Source organism: Citrus clementina, unplaced genomic scaffold (genome assembly GCF_000493195.1).
Source record: "Citrus clementina cultivar Clemenules unplaced genomic scaffold, Citrus_clementina_v1.0 scaffold_9, whole genome shotgun sequence".
NCBI lineage: Eukaryota > Viridiplantae > Streptophyta > Magnoliopsida > Sapindales > Rutaceae > Citrus > Citrus x clementina.
In genome coordinates, this window is record NW_006261964.1 from 27599988 (window position 1) to 27613205 (window position 13218).

Below are 13218 nucleotides of genomic sequence, written 5' to 3' on the forward strand. Positions count from 1 at the left end.
CCACATGTTGATGAGGTGCTTGTGCTTCCCCTGAGTCATTTTCAACATCTTCAAAGTAAGTTGCTTCTTCTATGTTCCTCTGATCAGGCTGCTCCACCTCAAATTCCAACATCTCAGGAGGTTTTGAACCTGAGTTAATTTCTTCAGCTGGTTGAGTTTTTCTTATCAGCTCATCTTCATTGAAGATTACATCCCTGCTGATTATACACTTTGGGGGTCTTAGATCAGTGCACCAGATCTTGTAACCTTTCACTCCATCTGGGTAGCCCACAAAGACTCCTTTCAATGCCCTTGGTGCAAGCTTTCCCTGTTTGATGTGAGCATAGGCTGAACATCCAAATGCTCTCAGGCCTTCATAGCTTGCTGGTTTACCATGCCATATTTCAAAAGGTGTCTTGAAGTCCAGTGCTGATGAGGGACTGAGATTCACCAAATAACTAGCTGTCATTAGTACCTCTGCCCACAAGGACTTTGGAAGCCTGGACTGGATCAACATGCATCTTACTTTTTCCATAAGTGTCCTGTTCATCCTCTCAGCTAACCCATTTTGTTGGGGTGTATTCTTCATTGTTCTGTGCCTCATTATGCCCTCATTTGCACAATAACTCCCAAACTGTTGGTTGCAAAATTCCAACCCATTATCTGTCCTCAGCTTCTTAACTTTCTTACCTGTTTGATTTTCAACCAGGCTCTTCCATTCCTTAAATTTTTCAAACACCTGATCCTTATGCTTTAGAGCATAAGTCCAGACCTTTCTAGAAAAATCATCAATGAAAGATACAAAGTATCTATTCCCTCCTAGAGACAACTCCTGAGCTGGTCCCCAAAGATCTGAGTGTATATAGTCTAGGACATTTTCTGACTTCTGGTTTGATCTCTTAAAGCTTGCTCTTGAAGATTTCCCAAACACACAGTCTTCACAAAACTCTAGACTGCCTATTTTTTCTTTGCCTAATACACCCTGCTTCTCTAACTCCTTTAAACCCTTTTCACTGATATGACCCAGCCTAAGGTGCCACAGCCTGGTGTGATCAGTTTTGATACTTCCAGAGAAGCCTGATTCACCAGCTATGATTTCTCCATCTAGGACATACACTCCATTTTTTCTATTCCCTTTCAAGACTGTTTTAGAGCCATCCAATACCCTTAGATCACCAGATTCAAGCCTAATGCTATACCCTATTTGATCAAACATCCCCAAGGAGATAAGGTTCCTTTTAAGATCAGGCACATGTCTTACTTGCTTAATCATCAATAGGGTTCCATCATGTAGTCTAAGTTTAACAGTACCAATACCAATGACTCTACACATGGCATTATTTCCCATCATTACCCTACCTCCATCAAATATATGGTATTCAGTAAAGTAATCCTTAAAAGGGGTCATATGAAAAGTGCATCCAGAGTCCAAGATCCATTTACCTTTTTGGCTGCAATCAGTTGCTACACACACACCTGCTGACTCATATCCTTCCTCTTCCACTATGGCTGCATCTCCACTTCGATTCACTGAGTCTTTTGGCTTAAACTTCCTTTCAGGGCAATCCCTTTTAAGATTCCCCTCTTTGTGACACTGGAAGCATTTCCAGCCCTTTTGTTTCTTCTTCTGCTTCCCTTCTTTCTTTTTCTTTTCATCATGATTATCAAATCTACCCCTTGCTGTCAGACCTTCACCAACACCACTCTCCACAGCATTTTGTTTTCCTTGTAACTCTCTAGTGTTAAGGGCAGCCTTAACTTCATCAAGAGTCAAAGATTGCCTTCCATACATCAAGGCATCCACAAAATGCTCATATGATTTTGGTAAAGAGCTTATTAAAAGAAGTGCTTTACCTTCATCATTTAGGCCCTCATCTATAGATTCTAAAGTATCACAAACTTTATTAAATTCATCTATATGATGATCCAGAGATGAACCTTCCACCATTTTTAGAGTGAACATTCTCTTTTTGATGTAGAGACGATTTGCTAGTGACTTGGTCATATAGATTCCTTCTAGTTTAGCCCATAAGCCAGCAACTGTCTTTTCTTTAGCCACCTCTCTGATAACAGCATCTCCAAGACTGAGGATTATTATGCTTCTGGCCTTCTTATCCACTTCGGCTGCTTCCTCTGGAGTCTTGGAAGATGAGACTTCTTTTCCCTCCTTCTTGGAAATAGGTTCGATTGCATCTCCCAACCCTTGAGTGATCAGCAAGGCTTCCATTTTGATTTTCCACATGTTGAAGTCATTCTTGCCATTGAACTTTTCTAGATCTATCCTCGGCGTGCCCATTCTTGGTCTTGATCAAAGATACCAAGCTCTGATACCAATTGTAGTGTTTTAATCTGCTCTATAAAATGCAAGACAAATAAAACACTTCCCAGGACCTTTGATAAAGAACTATACAAGATGCACAGATGAAGGATGAATCCAGGCAAGTGAACACAATGTACCCAAGAACTAGAAAGAATAGAGAATCAAGAAACAACCAAGTAACAGACCACACAAGAATCAATTACGTGGTTCAGTTGCACCAATTTGGTACAACCTACATCCACGGGAAAAGTTTTCTGCAGAGCTTTATTAAATGCAACAATGGAGGATCTTTTCTTTGACAGAGAATGGTTTACAAGATTTCAGAGAACTCACAACACTTTCACTGAAATCTCTCTCTCTCTTAAAAGAATTCACAAGCTTAAACTAATTCGTTTCATCAGCTAGCCCTTATAGCTAACAGAGCAACTAACCAGCTAAACCCAGATCGAACAGATTGCTTACACGTAGCATAACCAACTTAACGAACTGAGGTGAGCCTTTCACGCATCTGTCACGTGCATCACTTATAAGCTTCCTTTAAACGACATGATAGAACTGCCGTTTCAAGCTTTTAATCCTAAGTGACAACACACGTGCTTTTCACGTGTCTTTTAATTGCTTCTACAATTGCCAAAACGTCATCGTTTGGTTTCTGATGAGTTTGATTCACCAGCAAACCTCACAGAAACTATCGATCGAGCAAACCACCTGCATAAATGCAACTTTTTTTTGGAGTCTTGACTTACTTCAAAGTGTATCCCACTAGTTAGAATTTGTATAATACTTGCCCAATTCTCTTCTGAATGGAGTCCTGGAGAGTTGTGTTTTGAAAGAATTGCAGTGCTAGTTATGGCTATTGATTGACATGTTAATTGATTTTTTAATTTTTTTATAACTAAATTATTGAAATGCATCCCAAAAAGAATAACTGAGTTGGTTGATCTAGATCTATTGGTTGGTGCAAGAGGTCAAGGGATCAAATAATTTCATTCGCACCAACATTAGATGAAGAATTTCTTTAACGGAGGCAAACAGCTATTACTTTTTATCATTTTTGGGTAAATTTTGAGACAACTAGCTAGCATTACTATATTACCTTTTAATGTAGGCAAACAATAATTGACTTTTATGGTTACCTAACGTAGGCATTACCCATAATTAATAAAATTTAATGGCTTCCTATTTTTATATTATAATATTACGTTTTAGATTTCAAGTAGAATCTACAAATTTCCAAGCTCCTTTTTGAAATGGTAGTTAATGTATGAAAATTTGCACAGCATAGACTTCACATGACTGAAGATTAAGTTTCTAGTTGTTAAGATAATTAAATTGATTAAACATTAATCACATGCTGATTAATGTTGTTAGTTAAACATCCATGCTGACGTGGCTGCCTATCTGGCAAGTTAGTTTTCGTTACTAGCTTAGCTAATCCAGCCTGTGTTAACAGAATGAAGAAGATTCCATATCATAGTATATAAACGTGTGTAACTAATCAAATTTACTCATGAATAAAATACAAGATTTTCTCTTTCTTGCTTCTCTGATTTTTCCTTCCATTTTCTTAGTAAACAAACAAATTCATCATTCTTAACTCTAGTAGAACACTTAAGGTAGTGGGTGGAGGGTACAAAAAAATGATAAGTGGAAAATATTGTTAGGGTTGGTGGGGATGATGGTAGTGGTAAGAGTGACAGCTTCACATGATTATGGGCATGCTTTGGCCAAACCGTATTTTGTTCTTTGAAGGCCAGAGGTCTGCGAAATTGCCTTCTACTCAAAGAATGATTTGGAGGAAGGATTGTGTTCTTCGGGATGGCTCCGATGTTGGTGTAAGTCTATCCATCTATCTATGAATTTATCTATCTTTCTTTAAACTTCTTTCGTTTTCGAGGACAGGGATGACTCCAGCAAATTTCAGGCCTAAGACCAAAACCTTTTAACTAGTCTCTTTTTTTTTTTTTAATAGTTATGTCAAAAAATTTCACTATTGAAAATAAATTACAAACAAGTAAATAATCACATCACGTAATGAATAAAAAACTTAAAAAAATAAGTATAATCTCATACTAGGAAGTGGTTAATTGTGGGTGCCTTCGAGCAAAAAATTGAATTGTAAAATTGGTCTTCACTCAACTTTCTAGTTAGTTGAATAATTTCAGTGGGAGGATTATGTTCAATTATATAGATACTAAAGGTATAATTTGATGAATTGTTTATTACATTTTTATTATTTATTCAATACTCATTAATTACGTAACAAATGTTTCAGCTAGATCTAGCTGGAGATTATTACGACGCTGCTGACAACGTAAAATTCAGTTTCCGATGGCTTTCTCAACAACAGTGCTGGCATGGAGCATGTTAGAATTTGGTCATCTTATGAGCTCAGAACACGAACATGCATTAATGGGGTACATGCTATTTCCTGAAGGCCACGAGTGTCCCTGGAAAAGTTGTTGCTTCAGTTGGTAACCCCAAAAGTGATCACAACTGTTGGGAGAGGCCTGAAGACATGGACACTCTCCGGACCTCGTATGTCGCTAATACAACAAAACCCGGTTCAGAAGTTTCAGCTGAGATCTCAGCAGCATTCGGAGCTTCATTCGTGGTCTTCAAGTCTGCTGATTCTTAGTACTCCAATCTTCTTCTCCGGAGAGCATCTTAGGTACTTGAGATTGTTTCTTTTTCATCTAAAATAAGTTTTGAATTTATAAGATCTTTAGTATTCTTTTTTTTTTTTTTTCCTGGAGTAGGTCTTTCAATTTGCAGATCAGTATCACGGCTCTTATAATCCAAGCGTTGGAGGTGGGTCTGCCCTTTCTATTGCGATTTTAGTGGCTACATGGTACAGACTACAAAATATTGGGCAGTCTGCTCGGCAAAAGTATCCAAAAATTAAATTTACAGGTTAAAAATGTTATAGATTTTGTGTTCCAGGATGAATTGATATGGGCTGCTGCCTGGTTATTCAAAGCCACCAACACACAGAGATATTGGAAATATGTTGTTGACAAAGCTGAGATTATCAGCGATATGTTTTAAGAATTCGGACGGGAGTGGAAGCATGCTGGCATAAGCATACTTCTTTCCGGATAATCCTATTATTGACATCTCTGTTTTCTAATTATAACTCATCATTGCATGTTCTCAATTTTATACAACACATCATTGCACCATCTTTTTTTTTTTTTTTTTCCCTTCCTGTCTTCACAATGGGTTATGAACGCCTCCAAATCTTATCCGTTTGTACGCTATGCCGATCAATTTATCTGTTCTGTATTGCATGAATCACCTACCAAATGGGCACATACTCTCGTGGTAGTATTTTCTGTAACTCAAACTTGCCTAAGAAACAAAATAATAGCTAGTTGATTTGAAAAGATATATGCATTTTGCCAAAAATAAAAAAGAAAAAAGAGTATTCACATATCAGGTGGTCTAATGTTCAAACCTGGAAGCTGCAACACGCAACATTTTACAGCTTTGCCCTTTATTCTTCTTGTTTATTCTTAGTAGTTGACAAGGTTCAATAGAAGTTTTCAGTGTGACAACATTGCTGTCACTCCATCTAGGCTTGTACAAGTGGCGAAAACACAGGTATGCCTTCTTGATCCCAACTATTAATTTCCAGTCGTGGGCTGTGCAGCTGTTATGTTCTAATAACAGCACATATTGCGGGAGACTTTCTTTGTCAAAAGTGATAAAAATTAAGAAGTAACCTAGTAAGACAATGTTTGGCATTGAGCTCAGCTGTTTTGGCTTCTAACCTGCATCCATGAAATATGGAATTGGCGGCAACCACTTATAAATGGGGTAATGATCTTCTTCTCAGATAAACTCTTTTGATCTAACAGCTGCTGCGCATTGTCCTTTACAAAGGACAATTGCGTTTCTCTTCGCTTCAACCTTAAGCTTACCTGCAATGGATCTAAGATATTCTTAAAGAATTGATGACTCACCTAACATGTCAGCAACATTTTCTTAGTCACCAACTGATCATGTAAATGATATCGCTGATGAGGCCTGGTGAAGAATTGTTCACTGAGACAATACGTCGAACAACTAGTTCATTTCATCAAACACCTCACTCTGTCTAACGATGAACGACAGGGTGAGAAGTAAATATTCTTTGTCCTATAAATGTTGGTGTTTATCAAATACCTTATAGCTACTGTACTTTCATAGCTAAACAGAAAACAGCAATTACAAACACACCCTAAAATTGATTGCTTACGCATCAGATGCAGTTGAATTCATATCTTATAAAAGATTCTTAACACATATCTTATAAAAGATTCTTAACAGCAAGAGTATTGTCTACTGATTTAATCAGCTATTGGTTACCTGAAAATAAAGTGTTAAAATGGATGCAGGTTGATTATTTACTAGGAAGCAATCCATTGAGAATGTCATACATGGTGGGATACGGCAAAAAGTTCCCACAAAGTATACATCATCGAGGCTCTACACTACCTTCCATTGCTAAATATCCAAAGCGTATAAAGTGTCACGATGGCGACAAATTCTTCAAAAGACAGGATCCTAATTTGAATGTGCTTACAGGAGCAATTGTTGGAGGACCTGATATCAATGGTAACTACAAGAAAATCGGCTTAATTGTTCACAATCCGAGCCAAATATAAATGCAACGTTTGTAGGAGTTTTGGCTTACTTCAAAGGAAATCCCAATCCTTAGAAACTTTTATTTATCTAAGTATCCTTAGCAGCTAGCAGAAATCAGAATCTTCTAGCTGAAACTTCAGTAAACGTGTCGATTTTACGAATCTTTTAGCTTTTTCTTGGCAATTGCTGCATTCTATAAAATGGTAAAAGATAATGGAACTTGGACCAAGGTCAGCGTCAATTCAAACAGAAGAAACTTTATTGATTGAAGTAGCTAGTTGGGATACTTAGACCAAAAAAGAGAAGAAAATTGGGGTTACCATAAGTTTGATTCTCTCCTGATTTGGATAGTATTATACAACATAAAGTTAGCAGGATGTATATGGGAATATTAAACCAACTGGAGAGAAATCATGGAAATAAATAAAAGAAAAAATGGAAAAGAAGGATGAATTTAGTTGGAAATCTTGAATCTCTTGATTTTTCTTCCATCAATTCTTGATTATCTTCTTTGACTTGCCTTCTATTTTCTTTCTATTTATCTTGATATCCATTTTACAGTTGTCTTTATTTTCTACAAGAACATTTTTTTGCCCTTTCTTTACCCCGTGCAAAGACAACCTATATGTTTGCCCTAGTCGTACGGAGAAAATTTTAAGCCTTTCTATTGTGTTTTATGAGCATTGCAATGTTGAATTCCCAAGGAAAGAAGAAAGTACCAATTATAGAGAATTAAATCAGGCACTATTTGCCACCATAATGCCTCTTAATATAATCAAGCCAAATAATTATGACTCTTACAGTGTGGACCTTGCATATATAGGAATTTACTCATGATTAAAAACAATTAATTGGTGCCTCTTTTTATAGTATAGTATTTGCCATTGAAATTTTATGCAAGAGCTTTATGTTCCTACCTATTCTGAAATGGTACAGGTGATAAATTTCTTGCATAGACTTCACATCATTGCTTAGAACTTAGAAGCTTAATTAAGTTTCATTTGTGAATGGTGGTGGGCTGACAGGAGTTAGAACTTGAAAGATAAAAAATGAATGGAAAATATAGAAGCATCCAAATGTTGTTAGGATTGGTGGGGATGATTTTGGTAGTGGGAGTGGCTTCACACGATTATGGCGACGCATTGTCGAAGTGTGTTTTGTTCTTTGAAGGCCAGAGGTCAGGGAAGCTACCATCTACTCAAAGGATGACTTGGAGGAAGGATTCTGCTCTTCGTGACGGCGCTGATGTTGGTGTAAGCCTCTCGCTGTTTAGATGAACATTCAATTCTCTGATAATAAAACACGTTTACAATATTTTGGTGAACAATTTCAGGTAGACTTGGTGGGCGGTTATTATGATGCTGGCGACAACATAAAATTCAGTTTTCCAATGGCTTTTACAACAACGATGCTGGCTTGGAGCATATTAGAATTCGGCAGTCATATGGGCCCAGAGCAGAAAAATGCACAAGAAGCTCTGAAGTGGGGAACAGACTATTTCCTGAAAGCCACCAGCGTTCCAGGAAAAGTTATTGCTCAAGTTGGTGAGCCCAATGCTGACCACAATTGCTGGGAGAGACCTGAAGACATGGACACTCCTCGAACCTCCTATGTTGTTAATACAACAAATCCCGGTTCGGAGGTTTCTGCTGAAATTGCAGCTGCATTAGCAGCTTCTTCCATTGTTTTCAAGTCCGTTAATTCACAATACTCTAAAATTCTTCTCCAGAGAGCATCTCAGGTACTTGAGCACCAAACCAGTTATCTAACATATGTTTTCAATTGACGAGTAATCATTATCGTTATTATTATTATTATTTTTTTAATCCTGGAATAGGTTTTTCAATTTGCGGATCAGTATCAGGGCTCTTATAACACCAGCGTCGGGAGTGGGGTCTGCCCTTATTATTGCGATTTTGATGGCTATATGGTATCGACTAAAGAGTAGCTAGAGAATTAAAATTTATTCATTTGTAACATTATTGCCCAAAACTTAATTCACAAGTACAGAATTTTATGGATTCTGCTTTCCAGGATGAATTAATATGGGCAGCAGCCTGGTTATTCAAAGCCACCAACAGACAAAGTTATATGAAATATGTTGTTGATAACATTCACTACCTGGAAAATTCGACCATGAGACAATCCAAAGAAGCCCTATTCGTAGGTGGTAGCTTTGCAGAATTCGGATGGGATGCCAAGCATGCTGGCATCAACGTGCTCATTTCCAGAGTAAACATACAACATTTTTTTCTCCCCTTATAATCAATTAGAACACATTAATCCAAAATCTAATATTTTTATTATATGATGTCTTCACAGTTGGTGATGAATACATCTAGATCCGATCCTTTTGTTCGGCACGCTGACAAATTTATTTGTTCTGTATTGCCCGAATCACCAACCAAGCTTGTCACATACTCTTCAGGTAACATTCTGTAGCTCAAACTGAGTTAGACGCGTAGAGATTTTAGATAATTTTTTTTTAAAAAATTGAAAGTTAATGAGTAATATATATAATTTATCAGGTGGTTTACTGTTCAAACCTGGAGGAAGTAACTCGCAACATGTTACAGCTATGTCCTTTCTTCTCCTTGTTTATTCGCGCTATTTGACAAGGTTCCATAGAAGCCTTGAGTGTGGCAATATAGCTGTCACTCCATCCAGGCTCATACAAGTATCAAAAACCCAGGTATGCTCCTACATTTCTCATCTAGCCTAAAATCTATGTTAAATTCAAGACGTATAGGCGTCTGCATTAGAAAATGACTCTATAATCTATTGTTGATTACTTGAAATTCAAGTAACACGCCAAAAGTCAGCACTGGAGAATGACTCTATATTCATTACATGAAATTGGTGTTAAATTGACTGCAGGCTGATTATTTACTAGGAAGCAATCCTTTGAGTATGTCATACATGGTGGGATATGGCAGAAAGTTTCCCAGAAGAATACATCATCGTGGCTCTTCCTTACCTTCCATTGATACACATCCAAAGCATGTAAAATGTCTAGAGGGCAGCATTTTTTTCAAAAGCAAATATCCCAATTTTAACTTGCTTACAGGAGCAATTGTTGGAGGACCTGATATCAATGATCAGTACAATGATACTAGGATTAATTGGTCACAATCAGAACCTACCACATACATAAATGCACCTTTTGTTGGAGTATTGTCTTACTTCAAAGCATATCCTCATCCTTAGAAGATATCTACATTTGAATTCCTGTTCTTCATGTATCGCAATTATAGCATATTTAAAGTGTAAGGAAACAACATAATTTGTTGAAACTAATGATGTCCTTATTCATTAATTTTATCAGTCGAATTAAACTTCAAAGCTAGTATTTGGGACTAATGTGACACTATTTGCATCCCTTTATATAAATTGAACCATAACTACAAGCTGGATTCATCTTTAAAGCTGAGAAGGTCTAAGGACGATGAAACTCGAAACTTGAAACAAGGTGATGGGAAAATCAACCAGAAGAAGGTTTATTAAATTAAACAACCTAGCAGAAATCATGAGGTTCCCCAACCCTCCCCCCCCCCCCCCGGACACCCCCAAATACTGTTTATTTGCTAAGTTACAGTTCAAGCAAAGCCCCCCATCTCTAAGATTAGAGCCGCTTTAATTACATTGTTTATGATTGGTTGATCAATTTTATACTAAAGAAAAGAGATTATTCTCATTTGTTGATGCAAATTTTTGCTCAATGTACAGTGATTTATTTGTGTTTTGGACTTTCTTCTAAATCGAGTTTTGTGGCTTATTTTTTTCCTTGAGGTAAGTGTCTCAAATCACATGTCTCCTTGTGGTTAATTATTTTGCAAAAAGAAACAATTATCAAAGGGTGCCGAGGTTGCCGGCAATAACCCTCCGACGCTCAAGTCAACCTTTCAAATTTGATTATAGAGAGAGAATCTAAAGAGAGAATGACAGCATTTCTTTACCATTTTTTCTCTCTTCCCTAAAAATAAGAAGTCTTGGCCTTTATATAAGCAACTTATAGTCAATTGGAGAGGTTATGTGGCATTTTTCTTGTGACAAGTGTCAGCCAAAACCCATGCATGGAGATACATATTCATATGTGTCAATACTTATTCATGACAAGTAATCTTTGGACATTTGTCATGTTTTTGGGCGCTTAACTTTTAATGAACTTTAGCTTAAATTCGGCACTTATATTGGTTCCTTACAAAAATAATTGATTTTTCAACATTTTGCTCATAAGCACATTCCGCAAAATGCTTGTTAACCTGTAGACATGTTTCGTAAAATGTCTATTGGCCCGTTGGTGTATTCCTTAGAATGCATATATTTGCCTGTAGGCGTATCTCGTAAAATATGTATTTACCTGTAGGCACATTCTATAGAATGTGTAATTATTCGAAAGTGCATTTCGTAGAATATGTAGTTGCACGGTATGGATTTGCCCGGAGGTTCATTCTGTAGAATGTGTATTTGTCCGTAAGCGCATTCTGTAGAATGTGTATTTGCCCGTTAGCACATTCCTTAGAATATATATTTGCCCATAGGCGCACTCCGTAGAATGCTTAATAGCTCATGTGCACTTATTTATAAATATTTTCTAAGTATTTAGGTCATTCTTTGTGAGGAATTGACCTAGGTCGTTCTTTGTAAATAATGAACCTAGGTCATTTTTTGTTGAATCATGCATTTAACCCTTTGTCGAAAACTTGCCTTTTAGGCGTTTATATCTATAAATATTCTCTAAATGCCTAAGTCCTTCTTTGTAAGGAATAGACCTAAGTCGTTCTTTGTGAATAATGGAACTAAGTGGTCATTTGTTAGGAATTGACTTAGGCCGTTCTTTGTAAAAAATAGACCTAGGTCTTTTTTTTTTGTAAAGAATGGACATAGATCGTTCTTTGTTAAATCTTGTCTTTGACATTTTATCGAATACTCGTCCTTTGGGTGGGCTACTTAGAAATATTTTCTAAACTCCTAAGTCATTTCTCATTTTTTTTTAAAGAATAGACATAGATCATTCTTTGTAAAAGGGTAGACCTAGGTCATTCTTTATAAAGGGTGGACTTAGGTCATTCTTTATAAAGAATGGATATTGGTCATTATTTGTAAAAAGTGGACCTGTAAAGAGTGGACTTAGGTCATCCTTTGTAAACAGTGGACCTAAGTTATTCTTTGTAAAGAGTGGATCTAGATCATTATTTGTAAAGAGTAGACCTATGTCATTCTTTATAAAGAGTGGATATTGGTTATTCTTTGTAAAGAGTGGATATTGGTCATTCTTTGTAAAGAGTGGACCTGTAAGAAGTGGACCTAAGTCATTCTTTGTAAAAAATAGATCTACGTCTTTTCTTGATGAATCACACTTTTGATGTTTTGTCATATCTTGCATTTAGATACTTTTGTTAGAATCATAAGTACCTTGAACATTTTTATAGAAAATAAGCCCATATTATTTTATGTACAATATTTTTATTGGGCCTATATTTTTCATGGGTTCTAGGTCTCTCATAATTTGGTTTAAAATTATTCCTCTATATAAAGAGAGCATTTGAAATTAAAATTCAAAGTTGCTTTTGAAATTAAAATTCAAAGTTGCTCTCTCTCTTTCCAGTTGAGCAAAGCATGATATTAGCACTCTTTGTCACCGTCCGGCCACCGACGGCACTTATTCTCTGCCGCCGCAGGCACCTCATCACTTCAGTTGGTTCTGTGTTGCACTCTCGCTATATTTTGAATCTCAGGAATAGCGCCAAGTTTCGCGCGCTCGCTTGCGCGAAACAGAGCAACTCTTGTGGTGGAAATCAGCTTCCGGCGGTGCGAACTAAGAAGATACTACTTGTTGTTACTTGCATTTCGGTTGCCGTCATTATGAAATTCGTTCCGAGAGCACGTGTGATCGTCTCTTGTCTCCTGGCCGCTCCCAGCCTAATTTCGAAACTAAAAGATTTTTGTGAAAAAACAAAGTGGATAGCCGAATTCATACAATTTTTCATCGTTGTGTTTGACTTCGTAGAGAAGAAGGTGAAGAACATGATGGAGGAAAAGACGAATGAGAATGAGAAGGTGAAGAACGCCGCTCAAGAATAAGAAAAGTGGTAAATGTGTAAATGCGCATGACATTGACTAGATTGCTCAAAGGTTGATGATGATTCATATTTTCAAATAAATAAAATAAAACAATATTAAGATGTTTTCAGATCTGAGTCATGTGATTTTTTATTGCTCAATGGTTCTGTGATTTTTTTTTAATATATATCTGTAAACAATATGTCATACATATGGAAAATGGTACT

At 36.7% G+C, this 13218-nt stretch overlaps 1 protein-coding gene and 1 pseudogene across 2 annotated transcripts; both read left to right on the forward strand.

Annotated features, from left to right (window-relative positions):
* Positions 1-2400: 2400 nt before the first annotated feature.
* Positions 2401-7001, forward strand: LOC112100135 (annotated as a pseudogene).
* A 976-nt stretch (positions 7002-7977) lies between these two features.
* Positions 7978-10135, forward strand: LOC18033232 (endoglucanase 8). Of its 2 annotated transcripts, none has more exons than XM_024189199.1 (7): positions 7978-8181; positions 8262-8669; positions 8766-8858; positions 8963-9173; positions 9246-9356; positions 9457-9620; positions 9806-10135. In XM_024189199.1, exons 1-7 carry the CDS (start codon positions 7978-7980, stop codon positions 10133-10135), a joined length of 1521 nt encoding a protein of 506 aa, XP_024044967.1. The 2 variants fall into 2 exon arrangements, with proteins under 2 accessions (XP_024044967.1, XP_006421702.2); XM_006421639.2 differs by having other exon boundaries at positions 7999-8181; positions 8963-9160; positions 9251-9356.
* The last annotated feature ends 3083 nt before the right edge of the window (positions 10136-13218 follow it).

Bases quoted from the DNA above. Each gene is read 5' to 3' on its own strand.
- LOC18033232 (XM_024189199.1), top strand. From the start codon at position 7,978: ATGAATGGAAAATATAGAAGCATCCAAATGTTGTTAGGATTGGTGGGG. The intron at 9,174-9,245 runs ATTTTTTTCTCC...ATATGATGTCTT, and splicing joins TTCCAGAGTAAACATACAAC to CACAGTTGGTGATGAATACA. The intron at 9,621-9,805 runs GTATGCTCCTAC...AATTGACTGCAG, and splicing joins TACAAGTATCAAAAACCCAG to GCTGATTATTTACTAGGAAG.